General features: G+C 46.0%; 1 protein-coding gene across 2 annotated transcripts in view; it reads left to right on the top strand.

The window, feature by feature from the left end:
• The window catches only part of TRIM54 (tripartite motif containing 54), a 49,057-nt gene that overhangs the window by 9,220 nt on the left and 19,255 nt on the right, over positions 1-20,582 (top strand). For both annotated transcript variants that reach the window (XM_077489382.1, XM_077489381.1), the window contains exons 2-3: positions 16,855-17,027; positions 19,760-19,934. In XM_077489382.1, coding sequence (XP_077345508.1) covers positions 16,855-17,027; positions 19,760-19,934 — 348 coding nt within the window. The remainder of the gene's footprint in view (positions 1-16,854; positions 17,028-19,759; positions 19,935-20,582) is intronic.

The following is a 20,582-nucleotide window of genomic DNA, read 5'->3' as shown; positions in this document are numbered from 1 at the left end:
TGAGCCAATCAATCCGAGGGTTGTGTGCCTGCAGCCATGGAATCCCTAGGATTACGGGAAACATGGGAGAACTCAGGACATCAAACTTAAGAAATTCCCGATGACCTGAATCGGTGGTCGTTAGGATGGGTATTGTTTCCCTGGTGACATGGCCAGAGCTAGGTAAGGAGCCATCGGCTAGATGGACAGTCAATCTTTGTTTCTTGAGATTGAGTGGAAGAGCAAGACTCTTAGCTAGGGCCAAATCCAGAAAACAACTACAGGCCTCGGAGTCAAGTATTGCCTGTAGATGAACTCCTGTGCCCGCCACCATCAACGTGACAGGAAGGGTGATATGGGCTGAAGCCGGCTTCGTTACTTGAAGGTGAAATGGAGTACAGAGGATTGGTTTACTTGGTCTTGCAGGGCAGTTGTTTATGAAATGTCCTGATTCCCCACAATAGAAACAAAGGTGCGCCTGTCAGCGACGAAGTCTCTCTTCAAAGGTTAAGGTGGGACGGAACATGCCATTCAGAACAGAAGTTGCCGCCGGGCAGACCGAAGGTGGAGCCTGGATAGGACAGGGAACCTGAGCACGTTCAGACTGGCGTTCCCGTAGACGCCTGTCAAGCTGGATAGTGAGTTGGATAAGATCCTCAAGTGTTGGGGGGACCTCTAATCTGGCTATCTCATCCTTGAGGACTTCAGACAACCCCACCCGATATTGATATTTTAGTGCTGCTTCATTCCAACCGAAATCTGTAGACCATGTGCGGAATTCCACTGTATAGTCCTCTGCAGGCTGCTCACCCTGGCGAAGGGAGTACAAAGTTGCTTCAGCTGTTGCTGTCCGTAAGGGGTCATCATATAGGCGTGCCATAGCTTTGAAGAACTGGTCCAAAGTGTTAATGAGAGGGCTGCATTGCTCCAGTAGGCCATGGGCCCACGTCTGAGGATCGTCCCTTAATAGTGAAATGGTAAAACCCACTTTGGTCTCTTCAGAAGCAAAAGTCCGAGGTTGCAGGGAGAAGTATAAATAACATGAGTTCTTGAAGGATCTAAATTTTCTTCGATCCCCATGAAAGCGCTCTGGGGCTGGAACTCGTGGTTCTGGAGAGGTCATAATTACGGTAGCAGAAGCTTGGCCGGAGGAGATGAACGGTGAGTGCTGCAGATGTTCCTTCAGCCAGAGATACCTTTCTTGGAGTTCCTGAATAGCTGGGGTAAGGGCCATGACTTCTTGTAGAATGGCCTCCATTGGGGAGTCACCTCTGTCTGCCTCTGACATGGCTGGATTATACTGTCAGGATCTGGAGGGAGGCCGAGATGCTGAGAGGGCTCCCCTTGCGGCCGAGTGCAGCACAACCCTGAAGATGACACAGGGATGCAGTGCCCACAGTAGCACAGGTTGCCTGGTAGCAGCAGCAGATGACAGGAGCTGAGTAGAACAGGTCTCCGGGGGCAACCGTGCTTGGAAAGTCCAAGAGAGGGATAAACGAAAGTCCAATAGCAGGGTCAAGGCCAGGCCGGGGGTCAAACACAGAAGATCAGTCCTAAGGTCGGAGCTACGGGTCTTGAGCTGAAGACCGGAGAATAGGAGTCCAAGCCAAGCCGAGATCGGGTGCAGGGAGCAGACAAGGGATGTCGGGTACAAGCCAGTGGTAAGAGCCAGGAGAAAAACAGGAGCAGGTCAAACAAGCCGGGTCGGTACACAGAATATCAGACAGCAGGAATCACGGACACAGGTACACAGGTGAAGCTGACGATAATCCAGCGATGCAGCACTGTCAGGTGAACGTTTAAATAGGCAAGGTGCCTAGGTCACGTCATGTGCGCGCCATAGCGTTCGTACGCCTACGACATGTAACGTTATGCGTTCGTACCACCATCGCGTACGCACGCTCGATCAGACGTAACGTCGGGCGTTCCTTTTGGAAACACATTGCGCCTCCGTGTGCGCTGACGCGCGTTAACACGAACGTACCTTGCGAGGTTGCGCATAGGGATGCGCCTATTTCCCTGACGCGTGTCCAGGCTATGCCCCCAAAAATAAAATATATTAACATTAAACATAATGATTATATTACAAAAAATAAATATTATTTCCTTATTAGCTGCCCTTTTTTGTTCCCTTTTACTCTTGGACAATTTTTCAATGTGTTCGACCATTATGTTTTTACTTGCTTTATATGTGGACTTTTATCTGTCCATGGTATGGCCAATTTTATTCTATTGTATCTCATTTATTTGTGCACTATTATGATACTCTTTGAATATGTGCAGTTTTTTAAATTTTTATTTTTTCTGTTGCTATCTATTAATAAAACATATCGTAACAAGTAAAGTAATAAGATATAATAATTTGTATTTTTTTTTTTGAGAAAATACAAAAAAAATAATATGATTATTTATATAATAAAACAATTAATTATATGAGCTATAATAATTCCTTTTTTTTTAAGAACATATATTAAAATAAATATAATAATTACATTAAAAACATATATATATTAGTAATTATAGTCCATGACATTATTTCGACATTTCAATGAGGCACAAGCTCGTCTTTCTCAGGACTCGTCGAAATGTCAAACTAAAATCTTCACTGTGCTTTCCCCTCTCAAGACCTGTGAGTGGCGCTCTCTCTTTTGGACTATATGTACTAGAGGCTTTGCTGAGCACCGGGGCCCATTTTCTCTCTGATATGTGTGCAGTGGCAACCACTGGATTATATATATATATATATATATATATATATATATATATATATATATATATAAAATATGGGATGAAATAATTACTTTTTTTTTTTTTTTTTAAAGAAAACATAATAAAATTTTTATATAATGATACAGACATACTACAGGGGATGATCAGAGAGCAGAGACATACTATAGCAGATGGTCAGAGGCTCCAGACATAATACGGGAGATGGTCAGAGGCTGCAGACATGATACAAGAGATGTTCAGCGGCTGCAAACATACTATAGGAGATAGTCAGAGGTTGCAATCATACTATAGGAGATGTTCGGAAGGAAGGGATACTCTGGGAAGTGCTGTGTTGTTCCAAGCAGCCGTGACTTGGCCGGTATCGCCCATCTAAGGTGTGGAGTTGTGGACGTGTGTCGGTGGATTAGATATTGGTCGGATTTCATATGTGATAAATCAATTCTGTTTGGCTCGGTGTTGTCTTCCTAATATGTCTATGAAAATTGGAACAGACCTATCCATGTGATCAGGGGTGCCTTGTGACTGGGCAGGGCTATCCTTAAAGAGAAAATGCGGGGGACTGCCAGTGTTGAAATGGCTTACTTTGAGAGTGGCACTATGGGGGTGGCAGTTGGTGGGTCAGTGCAGTCCAGTGGGGAGAGGGATGGACAGGCCGTCTGGAGCCTGGCAATGTCTCCTCCAGAGTGGTAGTGTCACTGAGCAAACATCATACCCTATTATTATATTATATATACATTTTCCTGATCCTCCATCTAGGTCCATGTCTGCTGGTTCCTAAACCTTGGTAGCCCAGTCGGGTATGACTAAAGAGATTCTGAGAAACTCTGTATACAGTGTCACTTTGGGGATATCCACAAGATTGCTTTAATAAAGAGCTTCTATACCTTGAGCTCCAGGACAGGGCCAGGCCAAGTGCTGGACCATGAGACACAAGGCTGTAAGGAAACCCCTTGCTGCTCTGGGGAGCCCACATTCATTTTATTTTAGAGAGAAGACCTACAAATTTTGAGTAAAATCTTAAGAGTGAAAAATACCACCACTGTGGTTTGTCCCTTGCCATAGTCCTTGGATCCCAATAAGGATCCAAGTACTATAACAAGGCACAGATCACAGTACAACCATGGAATATACTGCACAGTATTTGTACAAGATGTCTAAGTTGGTATTCATGGTCTGTACTCTAGTCTTCATCTATGTTGTGTCTTTTGAAGGATACAACTCTATGCTATTGTTTCTATTGTGGAACAACTGCTCTCTCTGTCTGCTGGTGATGAAAGTATTCTTGGCTGCTTCCACTAGGTTCCACCAGGTTCCACTTCCACCAGATTGAAATGGCTACTAAAAAAAACATGAGATGTGCTTGCTCCCAGGTGACATTTGGGATGACATGGCACCTTTAGCTCAAGGCTGTTATGGCTCCTTCCACTGCAGGTTGAAATGGCTTCTGCAAACCCAGGGGGTGGTGACAGCTCCAAGTTGACATCTAGGACAACATGGCTCCTTCAAATCATGGCTGTCGTGGCTCCTTCAACTACCAGTTCATATGGTCCTCCAAACAGAGGTGGCTGGTGCTGAAACATCAATTGCAGCCTCACTGTGCCATCAATTGCAGCAACTGTGCCCATAAAATGCAGCCACTGTACCCATCATATGCAGCCACTGTGCCCATAATATGCAGCCTCTGTGCCCATCATATGCAGCCTCTGTGCCCATCATATGCAGCTTCTGTGCCCATCATATGCAGCCTGTGCGCATCATATGCAGCCTCTGTGCCCACCATATGCAGCTTCTGTGCCCATCATATGCAGCCATTGTGCTCATCACATGCAGCCTCTGTGCCCATCATATGCAGCAGGGGTCAAGTCTTGGGGAAAAAAGTGTGGGAACTCACCCAAGATCCACTCCCCCACCCAAAAAAATAAAAAATGATACGCTCATATGCACGAACACTTCAAAAGTGGTATTTTTCATCCAATTTTCGTATTATGTGTATAAAGCTTAACTGTTAGTACATACGAAAAAACAATCCTCAATAAACATAAATACGGTAATTCTCTGAATAATCAGCATTCATTCAATTGTGCTTCCATTCAAATGTGAACATCATGTTCTGATCTTTATTGGGGAATGTTATTTTGTATATAGAGTGTTTATGTGGTGAGTTTACACTTTTCATTGAACAGAGTTTGGATAACACAGGGTTAAATGCAAAGGTCATAAATGAACTGCACATTATCTGGACAGAATGCTTGGAGAGATAGTGATGTGTTCCTGCTTAGGAGATGTATGTTAGCTTGGGGGGGCTGCAAACTCTGCAGGGCTCCAACACACACTCGCTGCTATTCCAACCCTTCACATATTTCCACATAAACTTCCCTCCTGGCATTAAACTTTGCCAGGTATTGTGCTCAGCTTACCACCCCAAACTAATGTTCCTCCCTCAGCTCACCTCTCTCCCTGCATGTCCTGTGAGCAGAATAGCTGTGCTCCACCTCTGGGTTCTCTCATTGTATGGCACTGAAGATAGAGGAGGGGGGGATTCAGCGGGATACACAGAGCAAGTATGCAGGAGACTGGGAGGGGGGGGAGATGAGGAGACAGAAAAACAGGAGGGGCCGGCGGGGAGGAGCGCATCACGAGAGGTCTGACTAAATACAATCTCTTAGCAGCAGGGACCTGATCTACCCGTCAGCTAGCTGTGATTGACAGGTAGAGTGAAACGGAAGCTATCATGTGGCCCCCTACTGGCAATGCCTGAATGGTCAGGTGTGCGGCACTTACTATTGCGAGCTGTGTCGGCGGCTGCTGGTGTAGCACCTGCTACACAGCTCGCATACTTCAAAGTCTTGCAGGACATGGCTGCTAATGGGAACTGAGTTCCTGTTGTGGAAAAAGTACAGGAACTCCGTTCCCATGCTTTCCCGCAGGACTTGAGCCCTGATATGCAGCCATTGTGCCTATCATATGCAGCCTCTGTGCCCATCATATGCAGCTTCTGTGCCCATCATATGGAGCCTGTGCCCATCATATGCAGCCTCTTTGCCCATCATATGCAGCTTCTGTGCCCACCATATGCAGCTTCTGTGCCCATCATATGCAGCCTCTTTGCCCATCATATGTAGCCATTGTGCCCAACATATGCAGCCTCTGTGCCCACCATATGCAGCCTCTGTGTCCATCATAAGCAGCCTGTGCTCATCATATGCAGCTTCTGTGCCCACCATATGCAGCTTCTGTGCCCACCATATGCAGCTTCTGTACCCATCATATGCAGCTTCTGTGACCATCATATGCAGCTTCTGTGCCCACCATATGCAGCTTCTGTGCCCACCATATGCAGCTTGTGCCCATAATATACAGCCGTCAGACCGACACTTACCCCATCCAGGTGACGGCAGCTAGCTGTGGGACAGGCAGGTGACAGCTTCTGCATCCTCTGTGGTTTCTGAATGTCTCCTCCTCCGTTCTACTAGGCGTCCAATAGGGATGTCTGTGCCTTCACACCGGTGACGGTTATTAGACCTCCGCTCCCTGGTTGGCAGAGAGGTGGTTCAGTGTTAGCAAAGCAAATATTCATTTCCACATTTCCACATTCCACATTTCCACATGGACGGAGTTACGCTGATTACGTCACTTCCGGGTCGCCGACGGTGTTTGGAACGCAGGTGGAGCGCAAGCTGCGTATCCACCGTACGGCATCCGCGGGTGCATTGGAACTTGCGCTATAAGGACTCTATCCCAAGGGGAAATATAGCACTAGAGTTACCACCTTCAACAGGGTAAATCCCGGGATATTGCCCTGAAGTGTGTGTTTCACTTGTAGAAGTTTTTTTGTTTCCCTGGGACAGAGAGCAAATTAGCGTTTTTTCCTTAACTTTGTTTAATTACATGTTGTTTTTTCTGGAGCAACACCGGAATATTTGGATGAATTAACTCATTAGATCTTGTGGAAATAAATTGATTTTTTATATGGATTACACTATGGAGACTCCAATTTTTTTCTTATGAGGATATATGGAATTTTCTTCTGGATACGATCAATCACCAAATTACGGGTTAAAGAGCCGGACATCGGTAGATTTGGTCTGAAGGCGAACAACCCCTGTAGGGGTACATTCTTCTGGTGAGTGGGGTTCCTTGTGGGGGAGCACGGAAGTCACGTTGAAGATTGCACAAGAAGCACTAAAGTCACTTTATGAACATTTTTTGGATTTGCACTATTGAATATATTTTTTGGACTATTGGATAATATACTTTTTTTCTTTTTTTTTTCTTTTTAGTTTTATTTATTTTTTATTAATATTATTTTTCATTGTCTTTTTGATTTTTATTACATATATATATTTTTTCTTATTCACGATTGTTATCAACTTTATTATTGAAGGTTATTTTTATATTTATATTATTAAGGGCTGTGTTATATGATCGGTTGTCTCTTATATATAATTTTTCACATATATATATTTTTTGTCTTTTCACCTGAAATTTTTTATGCACTCTCATAGAAATAATAGCAGTTGCATTTTTTCACATTCAGCTATTGGGCTATATATTCACTAACATATGTTAAATTACTGGCATAATTATAATCTAACACCGATGCGATTTTGAGGTAAAATCGCACCGAGCTATATAGAAGTTTTTTACGTTTTTCTACACTTTTTGGTATTTTCATGATAGTTCTCCTTTTTTTCATTGGATGTATTTATCACATTCTGGAATCAAGGTTGTTGTTTTTTCACTATTATATTCTAGTGGGGAGACTGTTGGTAAACTCTAGCACTGATGCGATTTTGCGAATAATCACAGCTAGCATTATTATTTTCCGATATTCAGCTTCTCTCACAGGATTTATGTATGGTTTGTTTGGGATTATATGAGACTTATCACACTCACTAGGGCTGGTTTGGAGACATATATAATTTGTGTGACTTAATAGCCTCTGGGTGGAGCTGTTCCTGTATTTATTCCTGGTTTCAATAGAAATCGGAGTCGATAAGTTTTAGGGCTTCCTGGTAAAGGTTTAATTCTCATTTAGGTGGAATGAGAACCTTTTTTGGTTCATGGTAAATAGGTAGCGCCATTTTCCCCGGTCGTCATATTGTTTCCATTCTTGGAAGAAACCCTAAAAGGGGATTTTCTTCTTGTGGGGGGGCAGCAACCTACAATTATATATATACAGGCATATAAGACATACATAGGATTTGTATTGAGCCATTTTATGTTTTTGTTTACCCACTCCCGGTGTTGAATAGCGCGGTTTTTCTATCTTTATAATTCATTTGCTTTGCTAACACACCTGGGTGGGCTCGTAGCTCAATGCTCTGCGCCACGAGTCCACCTTTTTAGTTTAATTTAGTTTAGCCTAATTAGTTGCTTCAAAAATAGCCCCTGCCACTGGAATTCAGGCATCCGGTGTCCGAAAAGGGAACAGATGCCTGAATAGGGGATGGCTCCAGCGCCCATGGATAGATTCATGCAATGCATGAATTTATCTATTTTACATATAGAGGGGTGGCTGGAAAAATGGGATGGCACCCGTGCGCCCTTATGGACGCACCATCACTGCCTCCAAACCCAGGGAATGATTGCTGATTGGAGAAAAGCTAATGTAGCACCAATCTTTAAAAAGGACCAAGATATATCCCTGGAACTACAGACCAGTTAGCCTAACATCAATAGTATGCAAGCTCTTGGAAGGGATGATAAGGGACTATATACACGATTTTAGTAATAAGAACGGTATCATTAGTAGTGATGGACGAACGTTTCGCCCGGCGGTCGTTTCGCGGCGAATTTCCGACTTTCGCCGTCCGCGGGTTCGAACGCCTTTTTCCGTCGTTCGCCCCGGCGGACTTACGTGTTTAATGTATACAAGAACTTTAACCTTTCGTGACACGTTTATCATGTGTTACAGGACAACCAATTGAGACATGACAGCTCATGGACACTTGGACATTCCCCCTAACCTATAAATACACCCGATCCGGTGGCCATTTTACATTCTTTCTTCTGTCACTGTAGGGAAAGGATCCTGTGTGGAGTAGGGACAGAGAAAACGCTAGCTATTTGGTACACAAAAGTTCTTTTCAGGACTGGTATAGGTGTTAGGTCAGCAGCCTGAGTTTCTTTTGTCAGTTTAGATAAAGGGACAGAGCGCTGTATGCTGCTATTTTAGGGACAGCTCAGCCAGATTAGTCTTTCTTCATCATCATCATCATCATCATCATTAGCTGTTACTATCAGGTCCACAAAAGAGCTGTTCCAGCTAATCGTTCCAGCCTACTCTTTTTTGCCAATTTGTATAGGGACAGGCAGGAAGCAGTGTGTCAGGCAGTGAGGATAATTTTAAAGACTTGCTGTTACTATTAGTTCCACAAAGGTTCTTTTCAGGACTGGTATCAGTGGTACGGTAATAGGCTTGTACACGTATAATATTCTTTCTTCCAAATATAGAAAGAATATTATACTTGACTGCTGCCCTTCTGCTGCAGTCTGCTAATCATTCACAACTCACTTGTTCCACAAAGCTCTTTATCAGGACTGGTAACTTGGTCTGTCTAGGGTGCTACGGTACATAGGCTTGGGTGCGGTACAGTCTGCTGTTCTGTAAGGACCGCTATCGGTCCACAATACATAGGGTTGCCGTGCACTACTGCTGACCGCTGCCCTATACTGCAGCAGTCCTTCAGCGGTATAGGGACTGACGCACAGTCTGCTAAACACTAATACACAACCTGCTTGGTCCACAAAAGTTCTTATAAGGACTGGTAACTTGGTATAGGGTGCTACGGTACATAGGCCTGAGTGCGTTACAGTCTGCTGTTCTGTAAGGACCGCTATCGGTCCACAATACATAGGGTTGACGTGCACTACTGCTGACCGCTGCCCTATACTGCAGCAGTCCTTCAGCGGTATAGGGACTGACGCACAGTCTGCTAAACACTAACACACAACCTGCTTGGTCCACAAAAGTTCTTATAAGGACTGGTAACTTGGTATAGGGTGCTACGGTACATAGGCCTGAGTGCAGTACAGTCTGCTGTTCTGTAAGGACTGCTATCGGTCCACAATACATAGGGTTGCCGTGCACTACTGCTGACCGCTGCCCTATACTGCAGCAGTCCTTCAGCGGTATAGGGACTGACGCACAGTCTGCTAAACACTAATACACAACCTGCTTGGTCCACAAAAGTTCTTATAAGGACTGGTAACTTGGTATAGGGTGCTACGGTACATAGGCCTGAGTGCGTTACAGTCTGCTGTTCTGTAAGGACCGCTATCGGTCCACAATACATAGGGTTGCCGTGCACTACTGCTGACCGCTGCCCTATACTGCAGCAGTCCTTCATTGGTATAGGGACTGACGTACAGTCTGCTAATCACTAACACACAACCTGCTTGGTCCACAAAAGTTCTTATAAGGACTGGTAACTTGGTATAGGGTGCTACGGTACATAGGCCTGAGTGCAGTACAGTCTGCTGTTCTGTAAGGACCGCTATCGGTCCACAATACATAGGGTTGCCGTGCACTACTGCTGACCGCTGCCCTATACTGCAGCAGTCCTTCAGCGGTATAGGGACTGACGCACAGTCTGCTAAACACTAATACACAACCTGCTTGGTCCACAAAAGTTCTTATAAGGACTGGTAACTTGGTATAGGGTGCTACGGTACATAGGCCTGAGTGCAGTACAGTCTGCTGTTCTGTAAGGACCGCTATCGGTCCACAATACATAGGGTTGACGTGCACTACTGCTGACCGCTGCCCTATACTGCAGCAGTCCTTCATTGGTATAGGGACTGACGTACAGTCTGCTAATCACTAACACACAACCTGCTTGGTCCACAAAAGTTCTTATAAGGACTGGTAACTTGGTATAGGGTGCTACGGTACATAGGCCTGAGTGCAGTACAGTCTGCTGTTCTGTAAGGACCGCTATCGGTCCACAATACATAGGGTTGCCGTGCACTACTGCTGACCGCTGCCCTATACTGCAGCAGTCCTTCATTGGTATAGGGACTGACGTACAGTCTGCTAATCACTAACACACAACCTGCTTGGTCCACAAAAGTTCTTATAAGGACTGGTAACTTGGTATAGGGTGCTACGGTACATAGGCCTGAGTGCGTTACAGTCTGCTGTTCTGTAAGGACCGCTATCGGTCCACAATACATAGGGTTGCCGTGCACTACTGCTGACCGCTGCCCTATACTGCAGCAGTCCTTCAGCGGTATAGGGACTGACGCACAGTCTGCTAAACACTAACACACAACCTGCTTGGTCCACAAAAGTTTTTATAAGGACTGGTAACTTGGTATAGGGTGCTACGGTACATAGGCCTGAGTGCAGTACAGTCTGCTGTTCTGTAAGGACCGCTATCGGTCCACAATACATAGGGTTGCCGTGCACTACTGCTGACCGCTGCCCTATACTGCAGCAGTCCTTCATTGGTATAGGGACTGACGTACAGTCTGCTAATCACTAACACACAACCTGCTTGGTCCACAAAAGTTCTTATAAGGACTGGTAACTTGGTATAGGGTGCTACGGTACATAGGCCTGAGTGCGTTACAGTCTGCTGTTCTGTAAGGACCGCTATCGGTCCACAATACATAGGGTTGCCGTGCACTACTGCTGACCGCTGCCCTATACTGCAGCAGTCCTTCAGCGGTATAGGGACTGACGCACAGTCTGCTAAACACTAACACACAACCTGCTTGGTCCACAAAAGTTTTTATAAGGACTGGTAACTTGGTATAGGGTGCTACGGTACATAGGCCTGAGTGCAGTACAGTCTGCTGTTCTGTAAGGACCGCTATCGGTCCACAATACATAGGGTTGACGTGCACTACTGCTGACCGCTGCCCTATACTGCAGCAGTCCTTCAGCGGTATAGGGACTAAGAGTTTTGTCACAGGGTGATTTAAAAAATGACAGGCAGAGGAAGAGGCAGGCCCTTCCGCACGGGTGGTAGGGGTAGGGCAGGAGCAACAGCCTTGAGCCAAAGTGGGAAGTTGCAGAAGGTGCGTTCAATTACTTTAAAGGACGCACCAGACTTGGTTGAGTGGCTCACTCAGCCTTATTCTTCTGCACCCTCCTCATCCTCTCGATCTGCACCCTCTTCTTCACTCTCTGCTATGTGCACCCCCAAAGACACTACCACCAACAACACCACCACCACCACATACCTTCCGCTTGAGTGCAAATGGGGGCCTTCATGCTCCAGTGTTTTAATAGGGACCCCCGTATAAAAAGCATGAGGGTCAAGGACCAGTACTGGGTGGCAACGTACTTAGATCCCCGGTACAAACACAAAATGGCGGAAATGTTACCGCCGTCGCAGAGGGCTGTCAGAATGCAGCACTTCCAGGCCTTGCTTCGAGAAATGCTGCATTCTGCTTTTGCGTGCGCTGGCAGAGGAGCAATTCCCACTCCCAGAGAAGGATTTGCGGGTACCAATCCAACAGCGCCTGCAAGAAGAGGCCGGTTTGAAGATGTGTTGGTGACTTCGGATATGAGGTCATTCTTTCAGCCGACCCATCGACAGGTGTCATCCGGATCCAGCATCAGGGAACGCCTAGACCGTCAGGTGTCCGACTACATTGGGTTAACGGCCGATGTGGACGCTCTGAGGAGTGATGAACCCCTAGACTACTGGGTGGGCAGGCTTGACCTCTGGCCAGAGCTTGCCCAATTTGCAATCGAACTGTTGGCTTGCCCCTCATCCAGTGTCCTGTCCGAAAGGACGTTCAGCGCAGCAGGGGGGATTGTGACCGATAAGCGTACTCGCCTAGCTCACGACAGTGTTAACTACCTCACATTTCTAAAAATGAATGAGGCATGGATCTCGGAGGAATTCAACACATGTGATCAGTAGACCATGTATATGTCTATAAACAATTTTTGGAATCAAGCACACAGACCTTCTTAATTCATTTGGCTCACTTCCCTGACCCAAAAAAGCACACCGTACTATATGCCCCTACCCTCCTCTTTGAAGAGGTTGAGCGGTGTCATATTTCTACTGGGGCTGCTTATTATGAGGGGTTCCCACCATCCCTGTGCTGTGCTGACTTCCTCCTGGGTGTTCTTATTATGAGGGGCTCCCACCATCCCTGTGCTGTGCTGACTTCCTCCTGGGGGTTCTTATTATGAGGGGATCACACCATCCCTGTGCTGTGCTGACTTCCTCCTGGGGCTGCTTACGGTGCTGCTGTCAGCGCTGTATGTCACGGAGCTGCTGTCAGCGCTGTATGTCACGGAGCTGCTGTCAGCGCTGTATGTCACGGAGCTGCTGTCAGCGCTGTATGTCACGGAGCTGCTGTCAGCGCTGTATGTCACGGAGCTGCTGTCAGTGCTGTATGTCACGGAGCTGCTGTCAGCGCTGTATGTCACGGAGCTGCTGTCAGCGCTGTATGTCACGGAGCTGCTGTCAGCGCTGTATGTCACGGTGCTGCTGTCAGCGCTGTATGTCACGGAGCTGCTGTCAGCGCTGTATGTCACGGAGCTGCTGTCAGCGCTGTATGTCACGGAGCTGCTGTCAGCGCTGTATGTCACGGAGCTGCTGTCAGCGCTGTATGTCACGGAGCTGCTGTCAGCGCTGTATGTCACGGTGCTGATGTCAGTGCTCTGTATTACGGTGCTGCTGTCAGTGCTCTGTATCTCCTGCACCCTCTTGTTTGCCTACCCTGGTCCCTGACCTTCCCTCTCCTCCATTGCCTTCATTAGCTCCATAGTCCTGAATTGTCAGAACAATTTCCCAAATAAAAAAAAAATGCTTGTAGTTATCGATCCCAAATTCACCTCATACATGTATTATGCTATTGTCCAGGTGGTGGGACTACGTGCTACCCCCTAATAATTACCCCGTGGCCGCAAATTCGACCTAAAGGTTTGCGAAATTCGCCTCCCATTGAAGTCAATGGAGCCCGCGGCGAACGGTCGTTTTCGCGAACGTTTGTGTCCGTTCGCGTTTCGCGTTCGCGAAACGTCCCGTCGGAAGTTCGTCCATCACTAATCATTAGCAGTAATCAGCATGGATTCATGAAAAATCGTTCTTGCCAAACAAATTTATTAACCTTCTATGAGGAGGTGAGCTGCCATCTAGATGAAGGAAGGCCCGTAGACGTAGTGTATGTGGATTTTGCAAAGGCATTTAATACAGTTCCCCATAAACACTTACTATACAAGCTATGGTCTGTTGGCATGGACCATAGGGTGAGTACCTGGATTGAAAACTGGCTACAAGGGCAAGTTCATAGGGTGGTGATGAATGGGGAGTACTCAGAACAATCCAATGTGGAAAGTGGGGTCCCCCAGGGTTCTGTGCTGGGACCAATCCTATTTAATTTATTCATAAACGACCAGAAGGTTGGAGTAAACAGCTAAATCTCTGTATTTGCGGATGATACTAAGCTAAGCAGGGCAATAACTTCTCTGCAGGATGTGGAAACTTTGCAAGAAAATTTGAACAAATTAATGGGGTGGGCAACTACATGGCAAATGAGGTTTAATGTAGAAAAATGTAAAATAATGCATTTAGATGGCAAAAATATGAATGCAATCTATACACTGGGGGAGAACCTCTGGGGGGAATCTAGGATGGAAAAGGACCTGGGGGTCCTAGTAGATGATAGGCTCAGCAACCGCATGCAAGCATCCAAGCTGCGGCAAGCAAAGCCAACAGAATATTGGCATGCTTTAAAAAGGGAATTAACAATAATTCCCCCGCTCTACAAGACTCTGGTCCGGCAGCACCTGGAGTATGCTGTCCAGTTCTGGGCACCAGTCCTCAGGAAGGATGTACTGGAAATGAAGCGAGTACAAAGAAGGGCAACAAAGCTAATAAAGGGTCTGGAGGATATTAGTTATGAGGAAAGATTACAAGCACTGAACTTATTCTCTCTGGAGAAGAGACGTTTGAGGGGGGATATGATTTCAATGTACAGATACCTGACTGGTGACCCCACAATAGGGATAAAACCTTTCCGCAAAGGGGCATTTAAAGAGACTCCCGGCCATTCACTAAAGTTAGAGGAGTGATTTAACCGTAAACTGCGTAGAGGGTTCTTTACGGTAAGAGTGGTAAGAATGTGGAATTCTCTTCCACAAGCAGTGGTTTCAGCAGGGAGCATAGATAACTTAAAAAAAACACGATTATATAGGCATTTAAACTACCACAACCTACAGGGATATAGAATGTAATATTGACATAAAAGCGCACACACACAGGTTGGACTCGATGGACTTGTGTCTTTTTTTACCAATTATGTAACTATGTGACCGTTCCTAAGTGACATGTGAGATGATATGGCACCTTCAACTCTTGGCTGTCATGGCCTATTTGACTGCTGGTTAATATGCCTCCTCCAAACCCATGGGATGTGACTGCTCCAAGGTTACATCTGGAATGACATGGCACTTTCCACTGCAGGTTTCAATGGCTCGTGCAAACTTAGAGGATATGACTGCTTCCAGGTTAACATCTGGAATGACATGGCCCCTTCAGCTACAGACTGTCATTGCTCCTCTTGTTGCAATTGGCATGGTCCTTCCAACTCCACAATGTCATTTCTCCCACTTTGGATGCCATGGCTCTTCCCACTGCTGGGCATGTTGCTCCTTCCGGATAACATCTATGATAACATGGCTCCTTCAACTCCAGGCTGTCATGGCTCCTCCCGCTGCAGGCTGAAATGGCTCCTCCAAACCTAGGGAATGTGACTGTTTCTGATTGACATCTGGAATGACATGGCACCTTCAGGCTGTCATTGCTCCTCTCATTAAAGCCGACATGGTTCTTACAAGCGAACATTGGCAGTCCCCCTACTGCAGATGCCATAGCTCTTTTCACCGTTGAACCTCTTGGTTGACATCTGAGTTAACATGGCTTCTCCCGCTCCAGGATGTCTGGCACAGCCTGTGCACAATGCTATATTTATGTGGAATGGAGAAGGTGATGAAAATAAGCAGGGAAGAATTGGAAGACACAACTGAAGATGAAGAGTCAGTGGAAGGTGTGGGAACTTGGATTCAATGACCGGAAATATTGTAGGTTTTTTTCGAGACATCTCTATATTTCCCCTTCTGCTGTCTGCTCCTCCCGGTGTTTAGCAGTGCGGACACAGCAGGGACAGGTGAAGGTAAGTATGTAACCGGACCAGCCGCACTCAGGATCTGAACCATCCTATCCTTTACAGTCAAGGAAGGTGACATCTTGTCCTCTGTTTGATCTGCAGTTATATAGTTACATAGTTAGTAAGGTTGAATAAAGACACCAGTCCATCTAGTTCAACCTGAGTGTGTGTCTACAATTGTCCCTATCCCTGTACATTGCACACTCACATCAGTCCCTACCCTCAAGGAGCCCACAATCCAAGGTCCCCATTCATATACTAGGGCCAATTTTGGACAGGAGCTAATTAACCTACCTGCATGTCTTTGGAGTGTGGGAGGAAACCGGAGTACCCAGAGAAAACCCACACAGGCACAGGGAGAACATGCAAACTCCAGGCAGGTAGTGTCATGGTTGGGATGGTGCTACCTATGTCACCAGCCATTTGATGGCTTGACAGTTCGGTTGAGCGCTAACCAGGGGCGGACTGACCATTCGGGCACTAGGGCACTGCCCGAGGGCCCCATGCCACTAAGGGGCCCCATCAGGGTTGCCAGCCTCAATAAAACCAGGGACAGTATGTAAAAATCTGTGTTTTTTTTAAAAATCCCAAGATTATAGCTGCCCCGCCTCTCCAGTACCTTTTCGTTGTGTGTGTGTGTGTATACTGTGTGTGTATATTGTGTGTCTGTGTGTGTATACTTTATGTGTGTGTGTGTATACTGTGTGGCCCCATAATCTATTGCCTGGGGGCTCCATAATCTCATATTGCCTGGGGGCCCCATAATCTCCTATTGCCTGGGGGCCCCATAATCTCCTATTGCCCGGGGGCCCCACGAGTTGTCAGTCCGCCCCTGGCCCTAACATAAGCACCATGGAACTGTAAAAGTCATTGTCGTTGACATGTATTCAGTTCTTAAAAACCAATAAGAACATTCATCATACATTTTACATTATTGGATATCAATTCATGGAGTTGCACTTGGCCCCACGCTGATCATTATTTTACAATATTCCCTATCTCCAGGCCTCCAACCCACTGTGGCAGTCCCGGGGCTCTAGCACAGTGTCATCAGGGGGACGTTTCCGCTGTCCATCCTGTCGTCATGAAGTGGTCCTGGACAGACACGGAGTCTATGGACTGCAACGGAACCTGCTGGTGGAAAATATCATCGACATCTATAAGCAGGAGTCATCCAGGTAAATCTTTTTTTTTTTTTAACTTTTTCTTAATTAAATGTGATACTTTGGTACAAAACAGAGCCAATCAGGCATACCCTGGCTTGATACAAGGTACAAAAAAAAATCTCAAGCACCTCTTGGGAACGGAGGGGCAGATCCAATGAGAATGATGAGGGGTAAAATAAATCCTGCACAAAAATTGAAATTGTATCAATCTGACTCTAGTGGAGACTAAAGCCATCGGCCATTTCAATAGAAACCAACCGACATTCGGCCCGTGTGTACTGCAACCAGTCCGAGAAAAGCCGGATGTTCGACTGGCTTCTGTCGATGGGGTATGACTGAAAATGGTCTGTTGACTGGAATGTTCTGGCTGGGGGGGCCATCCCCTTGTCAGAACACAATAGATTAGCAGGGGAGAACGCTGTACTAACATCGGACTTTACGATGGGTTGAACAACAATCTAGCAGTGTGTACGAAGGCTTAACTGTTACATGAGATACTCCCACATATCTTTCCAATCCTCACTGTCTAGCGCCGGAGCCTTCACTTGCCCCTTGGTGAATAGACCATCATGTATAGAAGGCAATAAGGCTTTGTAAATGGTATATAACACTTTACGAAGAGAATCAATTCTGAGAAGAGTTTTTAGCCCGGATGAGGCGAGAGCCAACCTGGATGAACCAAACTGAGTCTGAAACGCATGGCGTAACTGTATACTGTACATCTGAAAAGATGGGGATTAGGAAGAGAGAACTGTTGCTTCAAAGTGTGGATGGGCCGAATACCCCCCAGTTCGGTTAGCACCAGAACATCTCGAACGTGCAAACTCTAGTATTGCTGGGCTCCCGTCAATACAGATAAAATATTTTTTTTTAAATGGTGTGGCGTTCCCCCCCCCCCCCCCAGTCCATACCAAGCCAAAATAAACAAAAAAAAAAAAAACATTGTGGGATCCCCCCAAAATCCATACCAGACCTTTATCCGAGCATACAGCCTGGCAGTTAAGGAAAGGGGGGGAACGAGCGATCGCCCCCCTCCTGAACAATACAAGGCCACATGCCCTCAACATGGGGGGGTGGGTGCCCCCAAAGCACCTTGTCTTCATGTTGATGGGGACAAGGGCCTCTGTGGTTGTCGGGGTCTGCGGGTGGGGGGAGCTTATCGAAATATGGAAGCCCCTTGATGTATCCAAAAAATAGCAAAAATGGAAAATGCTCCACCTCCATGCCCTTGGCTATATATGAGCTGTCAAAGCGATGAGAGAGCAGTCAGCAGGAGGCCTCCCATGGAGGTGGAGCGTTTTCCATTTTTGCTACTTTTCGGGTCCGTCAGGTGGCGTGATTGACGATGGATTTACATCGAGGGACACTTTTTTAATTAATTATTTTATAATAAAGGATGTCAAAAAGTGTCTCTTGTGATTTTTACTTTTTGACACTTTTTTGGTGAATTTCCATTATTGCACACTATACACGACCTTATATAGTGTGGCGCGTGGACATAGCCCCTGAGCCATGATTGGCCAAAGGCACCCTGCCTTTGGCCATTCATGGCTCTCACTGTACATTGCCCTGTGATTGGCCAAAGCATACAGGTGCATGCTTTAGCCAATCAGCTGCCTTCAATGCACTGCGATTTCGCAGTGCATTATGGGGTGCTCCGCTGAGACCCATATATTTGTTTGTTCTACGAACAAACCCCCCGACGTTCGACTCAAACATCGGGCCCATTCCTACTTCAAAGTATCAAACGTTTTTAGGGTTACATTTTCATAGATGTCGCTTGAGATACTTAATCCCCGTGGTAGCCCAGACTGTGGGATCCATTCAGGTAAATCTTTATCTTGACCAACACCTAAAGCTGATCAGTGTCCTATATACAAAAATACAGTTTGGAGTTGTAATGCAGAATATTGGAGTAGGGATAGTTACTAGCAGATGGTCACATTTAGCTGGACTTGTTCGTCATAGGTTCTAATGATTGAATTTCAATACTAAAACTAGACATGTTCTGTAATGTTAAAGACGTTTTGTAGCTATGGCCCAAGCCTGTAGGACCTCCCTTAACCCCCCTTTTGTTGTCCTTGTCCTGTTCTCTCTCTCTCCCTTTCTTTTTCTCATGATCGACTCATCTATCCACCTCTCAGGTTTCCTTAGGGCAGTGATGGCGAACCTTGGCACCCCAGATGTTTGGGAACTACATTTCCCATGATTCTCAACTACACTGCAGAGTGCATGAGCATCATGGGAAATGTAGTTCCAAAACATCTCGGGGTGCCAAGGTTCGCCATCACTGCCCTAGGGTATAACCCTGTGCCTTGGCTTAGGTAACCTATGTGGGCCCATGGCCCCACACCGTGTGGTCATCTAGTGGAAATCCTATATTGCTTAAATGGATGTTGCACAAGACTTCACTCATATATGTATGGCTATGGCTTCTCATAGAGTAAACTCCGGCGTGGGTGACTCGCTGTGCTGTTACTTTTGATTTCAACAATAAAGATGATTGCACCAGAAGGCATTTGGTAGCTTCTCCAAGTCTCTTCTTAAACTTCTAATGGTCGGAACTCAATAAATGGCTTGGAGAAGCTACAAAACATCTTCAACATTACAGAACAAGTCCAGTTGAACATGACCAAGCTCTACCAGCTATACCATGACCTGGAGAAATAAGAACCTTCAAAGAGTAAGAGAACACTTTGGCATCCTTGTCTTTCCTGTCCATAATTTGTCTTCGTTTTTTCCAGGCCTCTGAACACAAAAACGACAGAGCAACACTTATTGTGTGAGGAACACGAGGATGAGAAAATTAATATTTATTGCTTAACCTGTGAGGTTCCTACCTGTTCCATGTGTAAGGTGTTTGGGGCACACAAGGACTGTGAAGTAGCCCCTTTGTCCAGCATCTACAAAAGACAGAAGGTACTTCCTTGCAATATATGGGGATTTTATCTGGAGACCCATATCATAGCTATGGTTGGTGGAAGAGGTCACATAAGTACATACATCTACAAGGGTTGGACAAGGCTGGAAATCCTGAGATGTGGAGTCATTGCCATAGGGTCATTAAACCACTGAGACTCTGTGGCTCCAGGTTTACAAGGTGCTCCAGTATGGTGATGAGAGAACCTGCCCACACATTCTTCACCAGATTGTAAAGGTTGACATACAAATAATTATTTCATCAATATCCTAGCAAACAGTGTTTCTCAACCCTTTTTCAGTCACGGAACCCTTTAAAAATATACAAAATTCCGAAGCACACCAGTCTAAAAAAACTAATTTTACTTGTCAATGGGAAACCTGAGCCCTTGACAATGCTCACATGCACACAACCACCTTGATGAAATTAACTTCACACCAGAAGCCCCCATCACAAGTTAAAGTCCCTCCTATACATGAGAATCCCCCATCACATCAGAGTAACCTCACGACAGGGTCTACCCATCGCCACAGTACCCCCCTTTTACAGGGTCCTCTCATCACTTAGCCCTTGTACACACGGTCGGAGAATCCGTCGGAAGGTGTTCTATCAGACCGTGTCGTCGGATAATCTGACTGTGTGTGGTA

This window comes from Lithobates pipiens, unplaced genomic scaffold, assembly GCF_037356315.1.
Source record: "Lithobates pipiens isolate NorthernLeopardFrog02 unplaced genomic scaffold, aLitPip1_a1.2 Scaffold_18, whole genome shotgun sequence".
NCBI lineage: Eukaryota > Metazoa > Chordata > Amphibia > Anura > Ranidae > Lithobates > Lithobates pipiens.
This window is presented reverse-complemented; position numbering and strand designations above follow the sequence as displayed.